General features: G+C 37.8%; 1 protein-coding gene across 3 annotated transcripts in view; it reads left to right on the forward strand.

The window, feature by feature from the left end:
* GABRA1 (gamma-aminobutyric acid type A receptor subunit alpha1) overlaps positions 1 to 16,924 on the forward strand; it is a 54,938-nt gene that overhangs the window by 13,543 nt on the left and 24,471 nt on the right. For all 3 annotated transcript variants that reach the window (XM_081957410.1, XM_081957411.1, XM_081957412.1), the window contains exon 4: positions 13,982 to 14,049. In XM_081957410.1, coding sequence (XP_081813536.1) covers positions 13,982 to 14,049 — 68 coding nt within the window. The remainder of the gene's footprint in view (positions 1 to 13,981; positions 14,050 to 16,924) is intronic.

The raw sequence follows: 16,924 nt of genomic DNA on the forward strand, positions 1-16,924 counted from the left end.
AGAAATACACCCCTAGTGTTTTTCTCCAATCCCCAGGGAGTGTGGGGGGGGCACACCCGGCATTCCTCCAGGTGCCCAGAACCAGCTTTTCCCTATGGAATGCCAGGGAGACATAGGAGATTGCCGCCCCAGCAGCGAGTCTCCCCTGGATGCTCGGAGCAGTCACCCATCTAGGCCCCCATCCCCCCCCGAGCTAAGTCCGAGCCTGCAGGAAGCAGCAGTGTCCCTCACCTCCTGCGTGTCCTCACCTGAGTCCTCCCCCCCCCATTCAGCAGGCGGGATTGGTGGGTGGCACTCGTCGCCTAGGAGATGGGAGGGCTGGGGGGGCTTTGCGACCCTCTGCATCAGCCATGTGTTCCAACTGGGGCTCTGCGGGATGTGGAGAATTCGGGGCCAAGAGACACATGTCCTAAGTAGGCCTTGGATCGCATCCCCCCATCCTCCCGGTCCCTGCACCAAGGCTTGTCTGGGTCCCTAAAGGGCATCCGGAGCAGCTGCTGCCTTGCCCACCGCTGGCCAGGAGAGGCGGCGGGAGGAGATGGAGCCCAGGCTGTGCAATCCTCTGTTTGTTATGGAGCGAATGAAGAGAAAGACAAATTGGGCAAGGAAGCAGGATGGCCAACATGGGGCAGCATCGGCGGGACAGAACTGCATGGGGAAGGGCTGCGGCTGGCCGTCCAGCCCGGCACCCGCCGTTCCAGGTGAGCCATCAGGAAAGGGAGGGACAGGCTTGGGGGCATTGTCCACTTCTTGGAGATAAGAGCCATGGCCTAAGGCAGCTGCCCGCCTCCTACCCTACAGCTCATGACAGACTTGGAAGGGACCTTATAGTTCATCTAGGGATCTAGTCCCTTGCCACTTAGCACCCCCCTGCCACCCCCCTTGCCTCTTAGTGCCCCCCTAAGTCATCCCACCACCCCTAGAGGGTGGTACGCCCCACTTTGGGAACCACTGGCTTAGACTGATGATATTTTAAAATGGCTGAAGTAACATTGCCTATTTTTTTTTTAATTGAACAATACTTTAAGTAAGGAATCTATTACATCTGGTCTCCATTTTTTTTAGTTAACAAAATACCTAAACGATTATATCAATTTTATGAATGTTAATTTCTCCCTCTTTAATAATACAAATATGGTATATTTATTCTTAAATAATATACTTAAAATATGTATTCATTTTTATATAACTGTAATATGAGTTCCTACTGTAGTATTTTATAATACCTTAATTAAGAGACAGTTAATAAGGCACTTTCCAAGATAATGTTATTTTTACTATGTTGTAGACAAATGCGGAAGCCAAAGAACCTTCATCTGCATTAGTCTAAAGAGTAAAATTCTACATGTCTTATAGTATGATGCTTTAGTAATAGTCCAGGTCACCAAAAGATGTGTCTATATATAATCCAATAAAGACATTAAGTATTCTAAAGTTCATTTGTATGGTGGCTCTCCTATCTGGGTTATATGCAACACTATGCTAAGTACTCCTCTGCCAATGAAATTCAATTTGTCCCTTTTTTCCTCTGTCCAATATTACAATCCACTCTGGAGTGTCCCTCAAATTTCTGGAATATATTTGGGGTGTGCGGAGGTAAAAATGGCGTAGATTGCTTCTATTTCTTCCATGACAAGACATTTAGACTTAACCTTTCATGTGTAATATTCTGTTCTATCGAAGGAGAGTAATATGTATCCAATCACAATAATGCAGGCAGACCTATTTCTACCTGAGCATTATTGTATCATCTTTGCTTTTCAATTTATGTTTAGTGAAATGATTTACATAAAAACAACATTTTATAGATTGCTGATTCATGATGGGAACTTTGTGATTATGGAAGAGGAGAGGAGTAGATGGCTGTGCAAAATAGACGAAAATGAATTATTTAAAACAAACGAACAAACAAAGCTATACATGTGAATTGTTTTCTACAAGTTGTAAGAATAATAGTTACATTGAAACATTGCAGCGATACAGATCTTTTGTGCAAAAAAAAAAACACCTTACATTTTTTAACTAGACTGTGTTCTTGTATATTTTTAATAAGAATTCTAGACTTTGAGGCTCCCATCTTCATTATCTCAGTCTTACACAAACCAAACATCATCCAGGCTTATAAATTTCAGTTCTGTAATTGTCAGCTATGATTACGATGGTAGGGAATACTGGGAGCTGTTGAGATCCATGTATTTGAAGAGAGCATAGCTTGGGCTAAATTTAAACATACTACTTTAAATACTTTACAATTATTGATGACAGAAATCAATGTTTCTACCACACTTATTTCACCAGCCCTGAAAGAAACTGTACATACTTATTTTATTCAAATGCAAAAGATCCATGATATATTAATGCTTCATTTGGCTGAAACTCAAGGAGCTGCACTGCCCCCCCCCCACCCTTTCCCAGTTCTACTCCTGTCCTTTCTTAATCAGTGCCATTTTTTTCAATTATTTATTACACTTTATGGTTATATCTGTGAAAACCTGCCTTTTAAAGAACGCCCTGGGAAAGGTTCTAGAAAACTGTGGCCTAAGGTTGAGGGTTGGATATTTTGTTCTCAGTAGTCTTTTTTTCTTTTCTTCTTTCTCATTTTCTGTATCTCTCCTTTTGTATTCTTGACTCACTTTATTATATTGCTGCAATTAACCTGTGTACTGCAGGTTACAATGTTTACAAAACAATGCAAATCCTATTACCTTAAGGCGGCCTGCTAATATGACTACTGATGCCCAATCCAAGGGTGTTTATGGCCTCTCAGCTCCTGCTTGAGGAACAGCTAGCAAATGTGGTCAAGAAAGCATTTCCACAACTTCAGCTACTGTGCTGGTTGTGACTGTTCTTGATCAGGAGGCTCTCCTTACGCCATTGCTGCTTTTGTCATCTGATGGGTGGGTGAATGCAATGTGCTACTATTATGTGCTACACCTGAAGAACATTTGGAAGCTACGGCTGATGCAGAATATGGCAAATAGATGTTTTTTTTTAAAATTCTCAGTCTAAAGCTGGTTAAAGTGATTGGCCCGAAGTTACTCAGCCTATTAAGGGAGCCCTAGAACATGAGTCCCCAATTGGTAATCCAGCCTTAACCGCTACTCCACATAAAAGCAGCCCAGATGTCCCAGTGAATGGATGATACAAATAGCTGTACAGTATAGCTGCTTATGTGCTTTGATGGTGATATGTCCCCTGTTACTAAGTTTTTCTCCTAAAGAATGTATGTACATGACTAGGGGGAGTTCCATTTTTAAGGACTTTTCCCACTGAATTGAAATAATTGCAATTCAGAGCCACAGCTGTAGTTATTTAGGGTGAAATTAATTTTACCACAAGCTGTATTTAACCTTTAGATAGTTTTGTTTGGCAAAGCTGGAGATATATTCTACAGATGGAAAATCTGGGAAGAAATTATCTGACATTTATGAGTGCTCTACATTACAAAGTTATATGTTTTTACATAAGATATAATAGTTATAAAAATGAGCAACAATAGGCATATAAATGAAGAAAGGCTTGCCACAAAAGTAAAAAAAAATAACAAAAAATGCTTCTTCCAACATGTTAAAAACAAGAAAAAAGTTAAGGAAACAATTGGTCCATTGCTGGGAGAAAGTGGCAAGAAAGTGACAAGCAACAGGGAGAAAGCAGAACTATTTAACTCATGTTTTGCATCTGTCTTTACACAAAGGGAAAAAAACAGTCCACCACAAAAATCAGATTAGGAACACAAGTTGAAATAGGGAAGAAAATAATAAGTGAGCACCTGTCCACCCTAGACGAGTTCAAATCACCAGGACCGGATGGATTATACCCCAGGGTTCTGAAGGAACTGGCAGATGTGATCTCAGAACCACTGAACTATATTTTTCAGAGATCCTGGAGCACTGGGGAACTGCCAGAGGACTGGAAAAGAGCTGATGTAGTTCCTATTTTCAAAAAAGGAAAAAAATACATCCAAGAAACTATAGACCTATCAGCTTCACCTCAATACCTGGGAAGATTCTGTAAAAGATAATCAAGCAACAAATCAGTGAACACCTAGAGGAAACAAAGCCATAACCAAAAGCAAACATGGGTTTGTCAAAAACTGATCATGCCAAATAAAAAAACAGATCCAGCAAACTACAGACCTATCAGCCTGACCTCAATACCAGGAAAGATTCTGGAAAAGATAATCAAGCAACGAATTAGCGAACACCTAGAAGCAAACAAAGTAATAGCCAAAAGCCAACATGGATTTGTCAAAAACAGATCATGCCAGACTAATCTTATTGCATTCTTTGATAATGTGACAAAATTAGTGGACCAGAGGAATGCCGTCGATATAGTTTACTTGGACTTCAGTAAGGCATTTGATAAGGTAGACCATAACCTACTACTAGATAAATTAGAAGAATGTGAGTTGGACAGCATCACCACCAGATGGATTCGTAACTGGCTGACCAACTGCACTCAACGTGTAGTCCTCAATGGAACTGCATCTTCATGGAGGGAGGTATGCAGTGGGGTACCCCAAGGCTCTGTTTTGGGCCCAGTACTCTTCAACATCTTCATCAATGATTTGGATGAGAGAATAAATGGGGAACTCATCAAATTTGCAGATGACACCAAGCTGGCAGGAATAGCCAACACTCCAGAAGATAGGCTAAAGATACAGAAGGATCTTGACAAACTTGAACATTGGGCACTATCTAATAAAATGAAATTCAATGGTGAAAAGAGTAAGGCTCTAAATTTAGGCAACAAAAACGAAATGCAGAGGTACAGTACACTGTAGGTGGTACCTTGCTCAACAGTCGAAACTGTGAAAGGGATCTTGGAGTCCTAGTGGACAACCATTTAAATATGAGCCAGCAGTGTGCAGCAGCTGCCAAAAAAGCCAACACAGTTCTAGGCTGCATCAACAGAGGGATAGAATCAAGATCCCGTGAAGTGTTAATACCACTTTATAATGCCTTGGTAAGGCCACACTTGGAATACTGCATTCAGTTTTGGTTACCACGATGTAGAAAAGATGTGGAGACTCTAGAAAGAGTGAAGAGAAGAGCAACAAAGATGATTAGGGGACGGGAGACTAAAACACATGAAGAACGGTTTAAGGAACTGGGTATGTCTAATTTAATAGAAAGAAGGGCTAGGGGAGACATGATAGCAGTGTTCCAATATCTCAGGGGTTGCCACAAAGAAGAGGGAGTCAAACTATTCTGCAAAGCACCTGAGGGCAGGAGAGAAGCAACTTAGAACTGAGGAGAAATTTCCTGACAATTAGAACAATAAATCAATGGAACAGCTTGACTCCAGAAATTGTGAATGCCCCAACACTGGAAGTCTATAAGAAGATGTTGGATAGCCATTTGTCTGGAATGGTGTAGGGTTTCCTGCCTAGGCAGGGGGTTGGACTAGAAGACCTCCAAGGTCCCTTCCAACTCTGCTATTGTATTGTATTGTAGATAGATTAATGTTGTCAGCCTATTAAAAGCTGTGGCAAGTCTGGTTTCAAATGGATGGTTCTATTGTGTTGGCATTACTATAGAGAAAGATGCCCCAATATAATCTTCATTTAGTCAACCCTTGAGATCGGATGTATTCCCGCAAAAAACTATAACATTTATAAAATTTGGAACTGATTTTGCTATGGAGAGAGACTATTTTTGTTTACTTTAACTCCTAAGTTGACATCATAAATATATAATGATGGGAATCACAATACACTAGGCCATATTTTATAGACTTGAACTTACACATTAACTTAAAGGTTTCTTGACCTCCTATATTTGTCCATTCCATTGCAATGTGAAGATGATGCAGAAGATGTACTATCAGAATATATGACCTAGCCAAGGAACAGATTTAGTATGCTTATTTATGACCTATTTATGAGGGGAACCTTTGGAACTAAGGAAGCTTTTAGTAGAAAACTGAAAAAAAGAAAAAAATGTATTTCCAAAATGTCAAAGAGGAAAAAATCCAAGTGGCTTTCAGAAGAACTTATCATGATAATGAAAGATACATGGAGAATGAAAGCCTTGGGCAACAAGAAAGACATATAACAAATCAGTGCAGACTTTCCAGATCAAGCAAGAAAAAACAAGAAAAGATAATACAATCAAGAATGTCACTAAACAGAGCAATCTAACAAGAAAGAAAGAAAAAAACAACCATGACTGATATTTTTGAGAAGTTCAGAAAAACTCTGCTAAGGAAGGAATGTCCAAGTGTAATCATAGAAGAAATGTAATAAAGGAAATTTGCATTAAAGGAAAGTATAAACAATAATGAGATGCTAGAATGACAGAAATGTTGGCACAGATAGGATGCATACAGGGACCACATCCTATATAACATTATTTATAACTATCAGTTGACAAGTTAAAAATAGATATACACCAGATGCTGAGAAAATATGGCCTCATCACCTTCCAAATCGGCTACTGTAATTTACTGTATATGAGCTGCCCCTGGAAACCATCCAGAAACTTCTGCTAGTGTAGAATGCAGATAACTCCTAATATCCAATATTAGATAGCTGCATTTTACACTAGCAGAAGTTTCTGGGTGATTTCCAGGGGCAGCTCATATACAGTAAATTACAGTAGCCGATTTGAAAGGTGATGAGGCCATATTACAGTAGGAATATCAAATATTGTCATTTAATCGACATATTTTAGAAAACTACCTTGATAAACCATTTGTGCCCAGGAATAAATGGCTAGTAATATCTTATGAAGTTCTACAGAGTTTAGGACTGGATATCTCTGGGCTTACTTACTGCAAGAAAAAAATGTATTATGTTGGCATAGAAACAATCCTGAGAGTTTCCATGTTGCTGGGGGATCTTACAAGCATTCTCTGACGAAGCCCCCCCTCCTCCCCACCTTATAGAATCCTTTCCCTCCCCTCCAGAAATAATGAAATGAAATCACTGCAATGCAATCATGTACTCTGATCGGTAACGTTTGGAAAAAATAGTGAAAATATGACTATTTAAGCAGTTACAGAGGGATTGAGATGGAGTGGATATATGTGTTTAGGATATATGTGGCTGTTTCTCTTGCTTTGGTGGTTCTCTTTAAATTATGACACATATATTAACATTAAATTTATTGAACACTGCTTTTTGCAGGTCAATGTTTTAGATTCATGTTTTTATTGAAATGATATAAAGGCACGTATTAAATAAACTGCCCACTGAAGTGTATAAAGTTGCAGGAGAAAAATCAATTAAAGTAGTTACAGCTTCATGTCAGCGAATATGGAACAAGACTCTGTTGAAAAGATCAGCATATACATTTATCTGTATTAAAGAAGGTTGAAGTTTGATTAAAGAAAGGGCATGTTTTTGAACCATTGCTTACAATCTCACAAAGAAGGTCAGTGCCATACATGGAGAGACCATACCAGTTAAAAAGACAGATGGACATAATAAAATAAAATGGGTAAGAAAGAGAACAATATACAATATAATATAATGCAAAAGAATACATTCATCTGAAAATGTCTTAAATTTAAAATAATATATTGAATAACTTTCTCCCCAGATAGAGCATCTACAGGATACAGTTCAAATGTGTTTGAAAGAATTGATCTTATTGCTTCCCTAACAATGGGATCTTTTACTCACGGTGTTACTTAATGCAAGGGAAACTAATAATTTTGAAATATTGTTTTTTGTTGAGTAGGACACATTAAAATGTGTTAAAGGTTTTGAGATTGATGTTAAAGCTCATCCCAATATAGAAATCCTTAATTCTTCATTCCACTGTGTTCAGTTCCTGACTTAAACCTGCATTTCCCAGAGGTTGTTTTAAATTAAATCTTGAGATTTTGGTAATCATATAGCATCAGTTTAGCATGAAAAAAAAAGGAATCAAAATGCCATTTCTTATAAATAATCTATGCCAGTGAGAGGAACCATTTGAAGTCTGTTATATTTTGATTCCAATACAACCCATCTGACTAAAAGTATTATAGACAAGACCCCAGGACAGAAAATCTCCAGTAAGTGAAGTTGTTCATAATTTGGAATTAACCAATAAGTATGCAAGATGATGTAATTCAAGATCTGGAAAACAAAATCTTACCCACCCTATTTAATAGAGTGTTGAAACAATGGATGGAAACTAATTAAGGAGAGGAGGAACCTAGAAATAAAGAGAAATTTCTTAACAGTGAGAACAATTAACCGGTGGAACAGTTTGCCTCCAGGGTGCTTCATCATTGGAGGTTTTTAAGAAGAGACTGGATAGCCACTTGTGTGAAAAGGTGTAGGGTCTCCTGTTTAAGCAGTGTTGGACTAGAAGACCTCCAAGGTTATATCTGTTATATCTGCATTTTTTTCCCAAAAGTATCTTTAAAATCTCCACAAAATATCATACATTGCATTAAAGGTTTGAAAATAGTCTGCAGTTGTGGGTATAGGAATTCCATTGCAAATACTGTATATAACATTCTAGGAAACACATTCATTTTAAGAGGGTTAACCTTGCCTAAAGGGTAATATTTAAAGACTACTATCTATCAAGATGCAAAGAGGTTTCCTAATATATTTTGTTCACATTTACATTAATTATCTGTGAAATAAAAAACCCAAGATAGTTAATATAATCATTGCAGATAAGGAACTTATAATTGCTTTATGAATTAATGAAGGGATTTTTACCTATTGGTAACAATTCCAACTTTGACCATTTACAGAAAATTAATATCCTGTCATTCTTCTTCACACATTTGAATGAGTTTAGGCTGAAAGAAATAACCTATAATTTGGCCCAAGCTGACCCGAGTATTCTCCTGGGGTTGAGTGGGGACTTGAATCTGAATCTTACCAATATGCTATAATAACTTTTTAATCTTCTCTTTCAAAAAGTTGTTTGTTGCTTGATTTTTTCAACATGGCACAATCATTTGGACACAATGCTGGCATTCCCCGTTCATGACTCCATTGAGCAGGAGCAAAGAGAACCCTATAATTTGGTTTCTGGAGGATGACAGGCAGCTGTCAATGGGTTGTGCTATGTATACTCTTCCTCTTTCAGCTGCCTTGGGTATGTGAAGCAGCAAAATAGTGAAGTATTATTGTCCAGTGCAGGCTGGTCTAGAAGATCTTAGAATTGCAAAATAGCAAGCAGTTCTACTGAAGTGGGAAAAAGCATTTGTTTATGGAAACCCCACCCATTCTTCAATTATCTAAGTGCAGTTAACCTGCATGTTTTGGGACTCAACATACACTCTCTTATACACCTAAAACAAGAAATTCAGCTGTTTCAAAAACAATTTGTTGCAATGTTAAAAATAGTCAGAACAAAGTGTGTTGTACATTATGGCTGAAATTAACGGATCTACAATGGCAGTTAGATTGAAATGCCACAAATATCTTTTCCAGCATAAGTTAAAGGCTATACCAGTTGATTGATCCCAGGGAATATAAACTCTGCATTCAGAAAGGAAAGGAAGTGAGAACAAAGAAGAACCAAGAGGGAAAGAGTTGGTTTCACTCATCCTGGATGTGCAAGAGAAGGAAGAGATGGAACCAATGCAGATAAAACCAGTGGGCAATGTGTGCCTTAACAAACAAACCATAAACAAAACCTCCCTGCCCCTAACCTCACTGTTATGACATTTTAGCCCCCAAGAGTATAAATCAGAAATTAGAAAGTTCTAATGTTCTTCTACACATCCCTTTTGCATAATGTTATATAATAGGCCAGTGGTGGGCAACCTTTTTTTTCAACTGAGCCAAATCTCGCCAAAACCACGATTGAAATTTACTTTGAGAGCCACATTTTTAAAACTGAAAATACATAGGATGGTACACTGTTTTTAGTTTCAATAAGTTTTTATTGAGAATATTCTGCATGCAAGTATCCACATAGGTCGGGAGGATACAAATAACACAACTAATAAAACAAAAACTTTAGAACTATATTATTTATCGATAACGTTAAATTCCATAAAATTTGCCTTACAATGTAGAGAAAATTACATCCTGACATTGACTGACAAAGTCACAACCACTAATGTGAACATTGGCCTTGCATTTCCTTGGATAGTTTGAGTAAGTCAGGTTTGTATGTTGTTGTTTTTAATTTCATCTCTCTCTCCCACTTTCTTTCTTTTTTTCTTTTTCTTTCTCTCTCTCTCTCTGGCTCTTTGTCTCTCTCTCCCTCCCACCCCCATCTCTGTCACTCTGTGTGTGTGTGTGTGTGTGTGTGTCTCTGTCTCTCCCTCTGTCTCTCTCCCCTCCCTTCCTCTCTCTCTGTCACTCTGTGTATGTGGGTGTGTCTGTCTCTCACTCATTCACTTAATCACTCACTCTGTGTGTGTGTCTCTCTCTGTCTGTCTATCTTTCTCTCCCTCCCTCCCCCTCTCTGTCTCTCTCTGTCTGTGTGTGTGTCTGTCTGTCAGTCTCTCTCTGATTCCCTCCCTCACTCCCTCTCTCTGTTCCTCTCTCTGTCTGTCTGTCTCACTCACACACACACACTGTGGTCACCTTGTTGAGTGTTCCAATCATATTTGAAACACTCAACAACTGGCCTGCATTTATGGTATTTTGCAGCATTCTGCAGTCATAGGACCAAAATTGGTTGTCACTCGCCTGGGCTTTTGCAGAAGCTTCCCTCCGAAGCTCGAGAGGAGGGAGGGGAGCGGGCACCCGGCACACAGAAGAGCCGCATTAAAGGGTGTAAAGAGCCGCATGTGGCTTGCGAGCCGCGGGTTGCCCACCACTGTAATAGGCAACGAAAACTATTGGGAAAACTTTGATTTTTAAAGTAAGGTGTATTGCATTAAATTATATACCTTCTTCATGGAAGTTAACATATTCTGAACAAAGGTTATTCATGCTTTAAGAACAGCAAAAAGAATAATTGTTAGGAGATGGAAAAAATAGCATAACTCCAGATATAAAGGATTTGATTTTAGAGATGTGCGACCCAGCAATTTTTGAGAAAATTATATTTTCTGACAATCGGAAAATGTCACATTATCTTTCCCTTTGGAAAAAAAAATCATTGTACAGGCTGGGTGAAATCTTGAAAGCTGTTTCAACTTTTGAAGATTTGTAAATTGGGTGCACGGGATATATTTTAATTATAGGATTTTTTGTCTTTGGGAATAATTTATTAGTGTTATTGTATTTTTTTTTTCTTTTTTGAGTAGTGCATTGCTCATTTTTATTTTTTAAAAAATATTTGTTTGAAAATGAGCTGCCTTATATAACGAATGAAATACACTATATTGCCAAAAGTATTCGCTTACAACTGATTCTGACTATGTGGATGGGTGAGCGAATACTTTTGGCAATATAATGTATATTTTTTAAAAAGAAGAAAAAGAGAAATCAGAAACTGAAAAAGAAGAACAGTTGGATTAAGAAAATATTTTTTTAAGGAAAGTGATATATTTGGAGTTGGTAAAAAGAAAGAACTCCTTTTAGAAAATGAGATTTTCTGGAATTGCAGAAAACCTTATCATCCTCATCAAAAGAGAAGCTTAAATTGATGATACAGGTGTATTTCCAGGAAGTGAGTATTGTTGTATCCAATTGAACCTCTAGCTGAAGAAATTTATGGATGGTCTGGTTATGAGATAGCCAATTCCAACTCTGTAATACCCGTTTCATTTTAATCTACATTATTGGAAGGTTACACAAATAATAATAATATTTGAAAAATGGCATTGAACCACTGGCTGCTGCTTCCAGTTCTCCAAGCCAGAACATTTCTTCAGCTGCAGAAAGGCTCTAGTGTTGAATCCAGCACAAAAGAGAAATAATTAAAACATTAAAAAAAAATTTCAGCATCATGGTGGGATGGGGTGATTAGATAGGGATTTCGAATGCAAATACCTGAATAGTGGGTATAGTCAGATTTCAGCTTCAGTAAGAATGGGAAAAGACCATGAGGATAAATCAGTAGCAACAGTTAATTTTTTAATAAAACCCTTTTCAACCATTACAGTTAGCTTACAGCTATTTTCATTCAAAGATCCTAGCAGATTGAGTCCCTGTTACATTCCCCTTGACTTGGGATGAGATCCAGCTCTATTTTGAAATAATTGGGAAACTCTACAACACCTTCAAAATAGTTTTTTTTTTTAAAAAACCATAGCAAATTATCAAACTCTTTTCTTTTCCTAGGCTTTCACTATTTTCAGAATAGACCATAGTCATAAGTGTTTTTTTACTAGACCTAAGAATTTTTCTTTTATAACTTGAATAACAACACACTAGAAATAATGAGAACCTGTTTGGTGTCCCATTTGAAGACTATGGTTATCCCTGTATCTTTTTAGCTAAATTCAGAAAGCCCAAGTTTTTTTCTTTAGTTATAGTTTTATTTTAAAAATATATTTCAGTAAAAAGCATTTTAAATGGAGAATAATTTGAGACAGACAGTGCGAGTCAAATGAAGCGTTAAAAACTCTCTCCCTTCTGTTTCTCTGCTTCAATTCACCCTATCTGAAATGGAAAGTACCCATTGCTGGCTCAGTTTAAAGTCTAACCAGCTCGCATTGAAATCATGCAGAACTCTAAGTTCTGGTACTGATTGCTAAGCTCAGAAAAGATTCATTTTTTTCCCAGGATGAATATATTTCGGGGGGAATCACCTTAGACTAACAATAACAGGTTAGTTCTCATTGTGACAGTCTTTAGCATTACATCACAACCTAATTAAATTTTAAGAAACCCCTTCCATTCTCTAATATCCTCATAGGGAGATTTGGTTAGACCATGCCAATTTTATTGGATGACTAATTAAGAGATTCTACCATCACAGTGCCTTTTCAGCATCCTTCTTATGGCTGTTGGTCCTGGGAGCAATAAAGCAAAACAGAAACAATATATTACAGTCACAGTTGGCAATGCTATATTGGCATCTTTCTTTAATGTTTAGACAGATTGATAAAATAGATATTGAAGTCTATACTATCTCGAGTTTTCAGTTTATATAATAGCATATTGAATTATTGGTCCATTATTATCGCCTTCCTAACCAGATGGTAACTATGAAATGTCTGCTTATTTTTTCTCTTCCAAGACGGTTATGGGGAAAGGATTGTATACATACCACTGACCTTTATTTTATACGATGGTCCTCTGAATCATCAAATTGAGTTGTAAATTTAGAGGACTGTACATGTAGTCCTTGGCTTAGAATTATTCATCTAAGGACCATTTGAAATTACAAGAGCAGTGAAAAAAAGAGATTTTTGACTATTTTTCACACTTACGACTTTTGCAGCATCCCCATGGTTACTTGATCAAAATTCAGGTGCGTGGCAGCTGGCATACATTTTTGATGGTAGTGCTATTCTGGGATCCCATGATCACCATTTGCAACCTTTCCATCCCGTTTCTGAAAAATCACACTCAATGGGGGAAGCCAGATTCATTTAACAGCCATGTGTTTCACTCAATAACCACAGTGTTTAACAATTGTGGTAAAATAAGGTCATAAAATGAAGTGCAACTCACTTAACAACTGCCTCACTTAGCAGTGGAAATTTTGGGCTTAATTATGATCAGGTGTGACTACCTGTACAAAGCTTTGAAGGTTCCTTCTGAGGTTCTTTTGAAATGGAATTCCTTCTGAGAAGAAATGTGTATAGTATGCAGAAGATCACATATAGTTTGCCAATGATTTAATGGATTTAAACTTAACCAATTAAATATTGATATGGATGAACTATGGACAGCTACAACTGCATCAGACTATTGGTCTCTCTGATTCTGTATGATGTACCCATGTAGTCACGTAGTAACAGCTCTCCAGAGGCAGGTTTTATAAGTCTTTCATAAGTCTAGATGGACAGTTCAGAGATTGCACATGTAAAGCATCTAATACAGAGTTATCACCTCCTTTTGGTATCTTTAATAAAAATAAATGTGTTTTCTGCTGGAACAAGAGAATATGTTGCTTGAATTTAAAGAAAGTTAATGATAGGCATTCACTGTCCCAATTTCCTGCTTCATCAGAGCGTGTAACTGCAGTGAAGACTGACATCTTTGTTACCAGCTTTGGTCCTGTTTCAGATCATGATATGGTAAGTAATGCTCTACTGCCTTCCAGTATGTTAAGAATTGTTTAGCCTTCAGGAACAGTGTGGAATTCTGAATGTACCTATCGCTGCTCGTGTCCAAAAATCTTTCTACATCTCCAGCAGTTTTACAGCCTTGCAATTGACAGTTTCTGAGTGCACAGAGGCATTCATCTTGAATGCAATCCACAGTTTAATGATTCAATTCATTTGAAACATTTATAATATTTGGCTCATTCCATGGCCTAGGAGCAGCAAATGGAAGGGAAACATCTCACATGAGAATGGGCCGTTTGGAGCCTAAACCATCTTAGGGGGAATAAAGATTGGAATAAATACTGTTTTCTTATGATTGTTCAGGCCAGTGATCAAAAATGGCAATAAAATAATTCTGCATCGCTCTATCTCTCGTTTGTTATATTTAAAAGATTGATCTTCCACTTATATCTTTTGATTCTAAAGAATTCTTTTCCCCCTTGTAAACATTTTGTAATTCTGAGGTCAGGCTTGATTACTCAGGTCTTTAAATGCTTGGCAATAAATTGTGATGCATTAAAGCTCCAGCTTAGGACTAATTCTGAGGAATTTCATTATATATTATCTGCTGGAACGAAGCCACAAGGAAGCACATTTGAGTCCAAAGGAATTCTCCTACATTCTGGCTGCTGATGAACAAACATTATTATATAAGATTTCTTAGCAAAAAAAAAAGAATGAAAGGTTTAAGAAGCAATGTACTCAAACAAGTAATAGAAAACACCTACAAAAACTGGTAGGGCAAACTACTGTTACCTGGTCAGGTAATGAAACATCTAAACAAACAATCAAGCTCAGAGGGCACCAAGAATTCCATAGTTCAATCCTGAATTACATATAAGATATTCTCTTCTATAGCCCCATTTCCCAAAACTATAGCAGCTCTCCAATTTAAACTGGCATGTCTGTTGCAAATGTGCTTTTTCTCAGTAATTAAATGCCTTATTTTTCATTGATGAAATTTTCTGTCCACTGTGACAGCATAGGCATTACCTTATGTACATCTTTCTGGAAATTTATTATGTTCCTTTAATTGCTGAGAATCTTCCTGATTTAACTCCAAAGCTAAAGGATGATTACAGGTAGACAGAGAATCCAGATCCTTTAGATCAGGGGTGTCAAACTCAGGGCCCGGGGGCCGAATCCAGCCCATGGGGTACTTAGAACTGGACCAAGGGGCCACCCTAGAAACAGAAAAGGACTGGCCTGGGGTGCTTCTGCCAGCAAAACGGAGCTCGGGAGGGTCGCATGTGGTCCTCCCAAGCTCCATTTTCACAGACCATTGCAAGAGGCCGTGGCAGCTAAAAATTGAGCTGGGGAGCCCATTTTCACTGGCAGAGCTCTTGAGCTGCCACAGGCACCACCAACATGAGTGACAATGAGCTGGCTACACACACTCTGGCCCACACTGGCCCCTGAGATCAAACACAACCTTGATGTGTCCCTCAGTGAAATAGAGTTTGATATACCTGCTTTAGATTAATTCATATATTTATAGCTACATCTACATCTATCATCATTATTATCTTTCTAGCCATTATCTATCCACTGCAGGATGAAGGCTTCTTCTACATGTTTCCAACCAATATGGTCTTGATTATATCTCTATCTATCTATCTATCTATCTATCTATCTATCTATCTATCTATCTATCTATCTCTCTCTCTCTCTCTCTCTCTATCTCTATCTATCTATCTATCTATCTATCTATCTATATCGATATCTATATCTATATCTATATCTATATCTATCTATCATCTATCTATCATCTATCATCTATCTATCATCTATCTATCATCTATCTATCATCTATCTATCATCTATCTATCATCTATCTATCATCTATCATCTATCTGTCTGTCTGTCTGTATATATATATATCAGGTCCAATTGGCAAAAAAAAAAAGCTCAGGACTGTATTGGTTGGAAACATGTGGAAGAGGCCTTCATCATGCAGTCCTGCATTTAGCAGATAGATAATGACTAAAATGATGATGAATATGACATCTATCTATCTATATCTCTATATAATCTATATCTCTAAATAATCATATTCAACTTTCGAAAGGATTTTAGCCATGCCGCTCTTGGGGAAAGGGGGAAGTCAGAAGGTATTGGAATGTGGTGCCTTAACCCTGCTAGAAAAAACATGGAGCAGATTCAGCATCAGAACCAAGGCCATGGCAATGAACATCTGCTGAGATCAAGGGAAAAGCAGCTACCAGGCTGATTGATTAATGTGATCTTGGACACCTGAGGGAAGGGGAATTTCTGTTCTTTTAATTACCCTAAAGCATGGGAATTACTTAGAGCTAGCTTCACCTTTCTATGTGCTGATACTCAATAAAAGGTCTTTTGAGCTTGCTTGAAGCTTCAGAGTCCTGATTCAATTGGGTTCGTTACTTGGAACCATGACATATATATCTTTATTAATCTAAAGGATTTGGATGTTCTATCTTCCTGTAATAATCTTTTAGCAATGGAATTAAACACAAGAAATTTCTCAGCATATAAAGGAACATAATACACACACACAGAGAGGGGGGAGGGAGGGAGGGAGGGAGGGACAGAGAGAGAGAGAGAGAGAGAGAGAGAGAGAGAGAGAGAGAGAGAGAGAGAGAGAGAGACTTCATGAAGAGTATTACATAATATACAATGTAAAGAAAACCCCAACTTTCTTAGTAGCCTGATTCAGGATGGACTCAGAAGAAGAAGAAAAAGATAAGCTTTCTCAATAACAATACTGTTTTTTTTCCTACTTTGTAGTTATGCCATAACATTTAATGCTGCTTGCAATAACAATAAGCTGGGATTTAGGGTGTAATGACAGGGTTTTACAGGAGAA

Source organism: Natrix helvetica (genome assembly GCF_964273705.1).
Source record: "Natrix helvetica genome assembly, chromosome: 1".
Lineage (NCBI taxonomy): Eukaryota > Metazoa > Chordata > Lepidosauria > Squamata > Natricidae > Natrix > Natrix helvetica.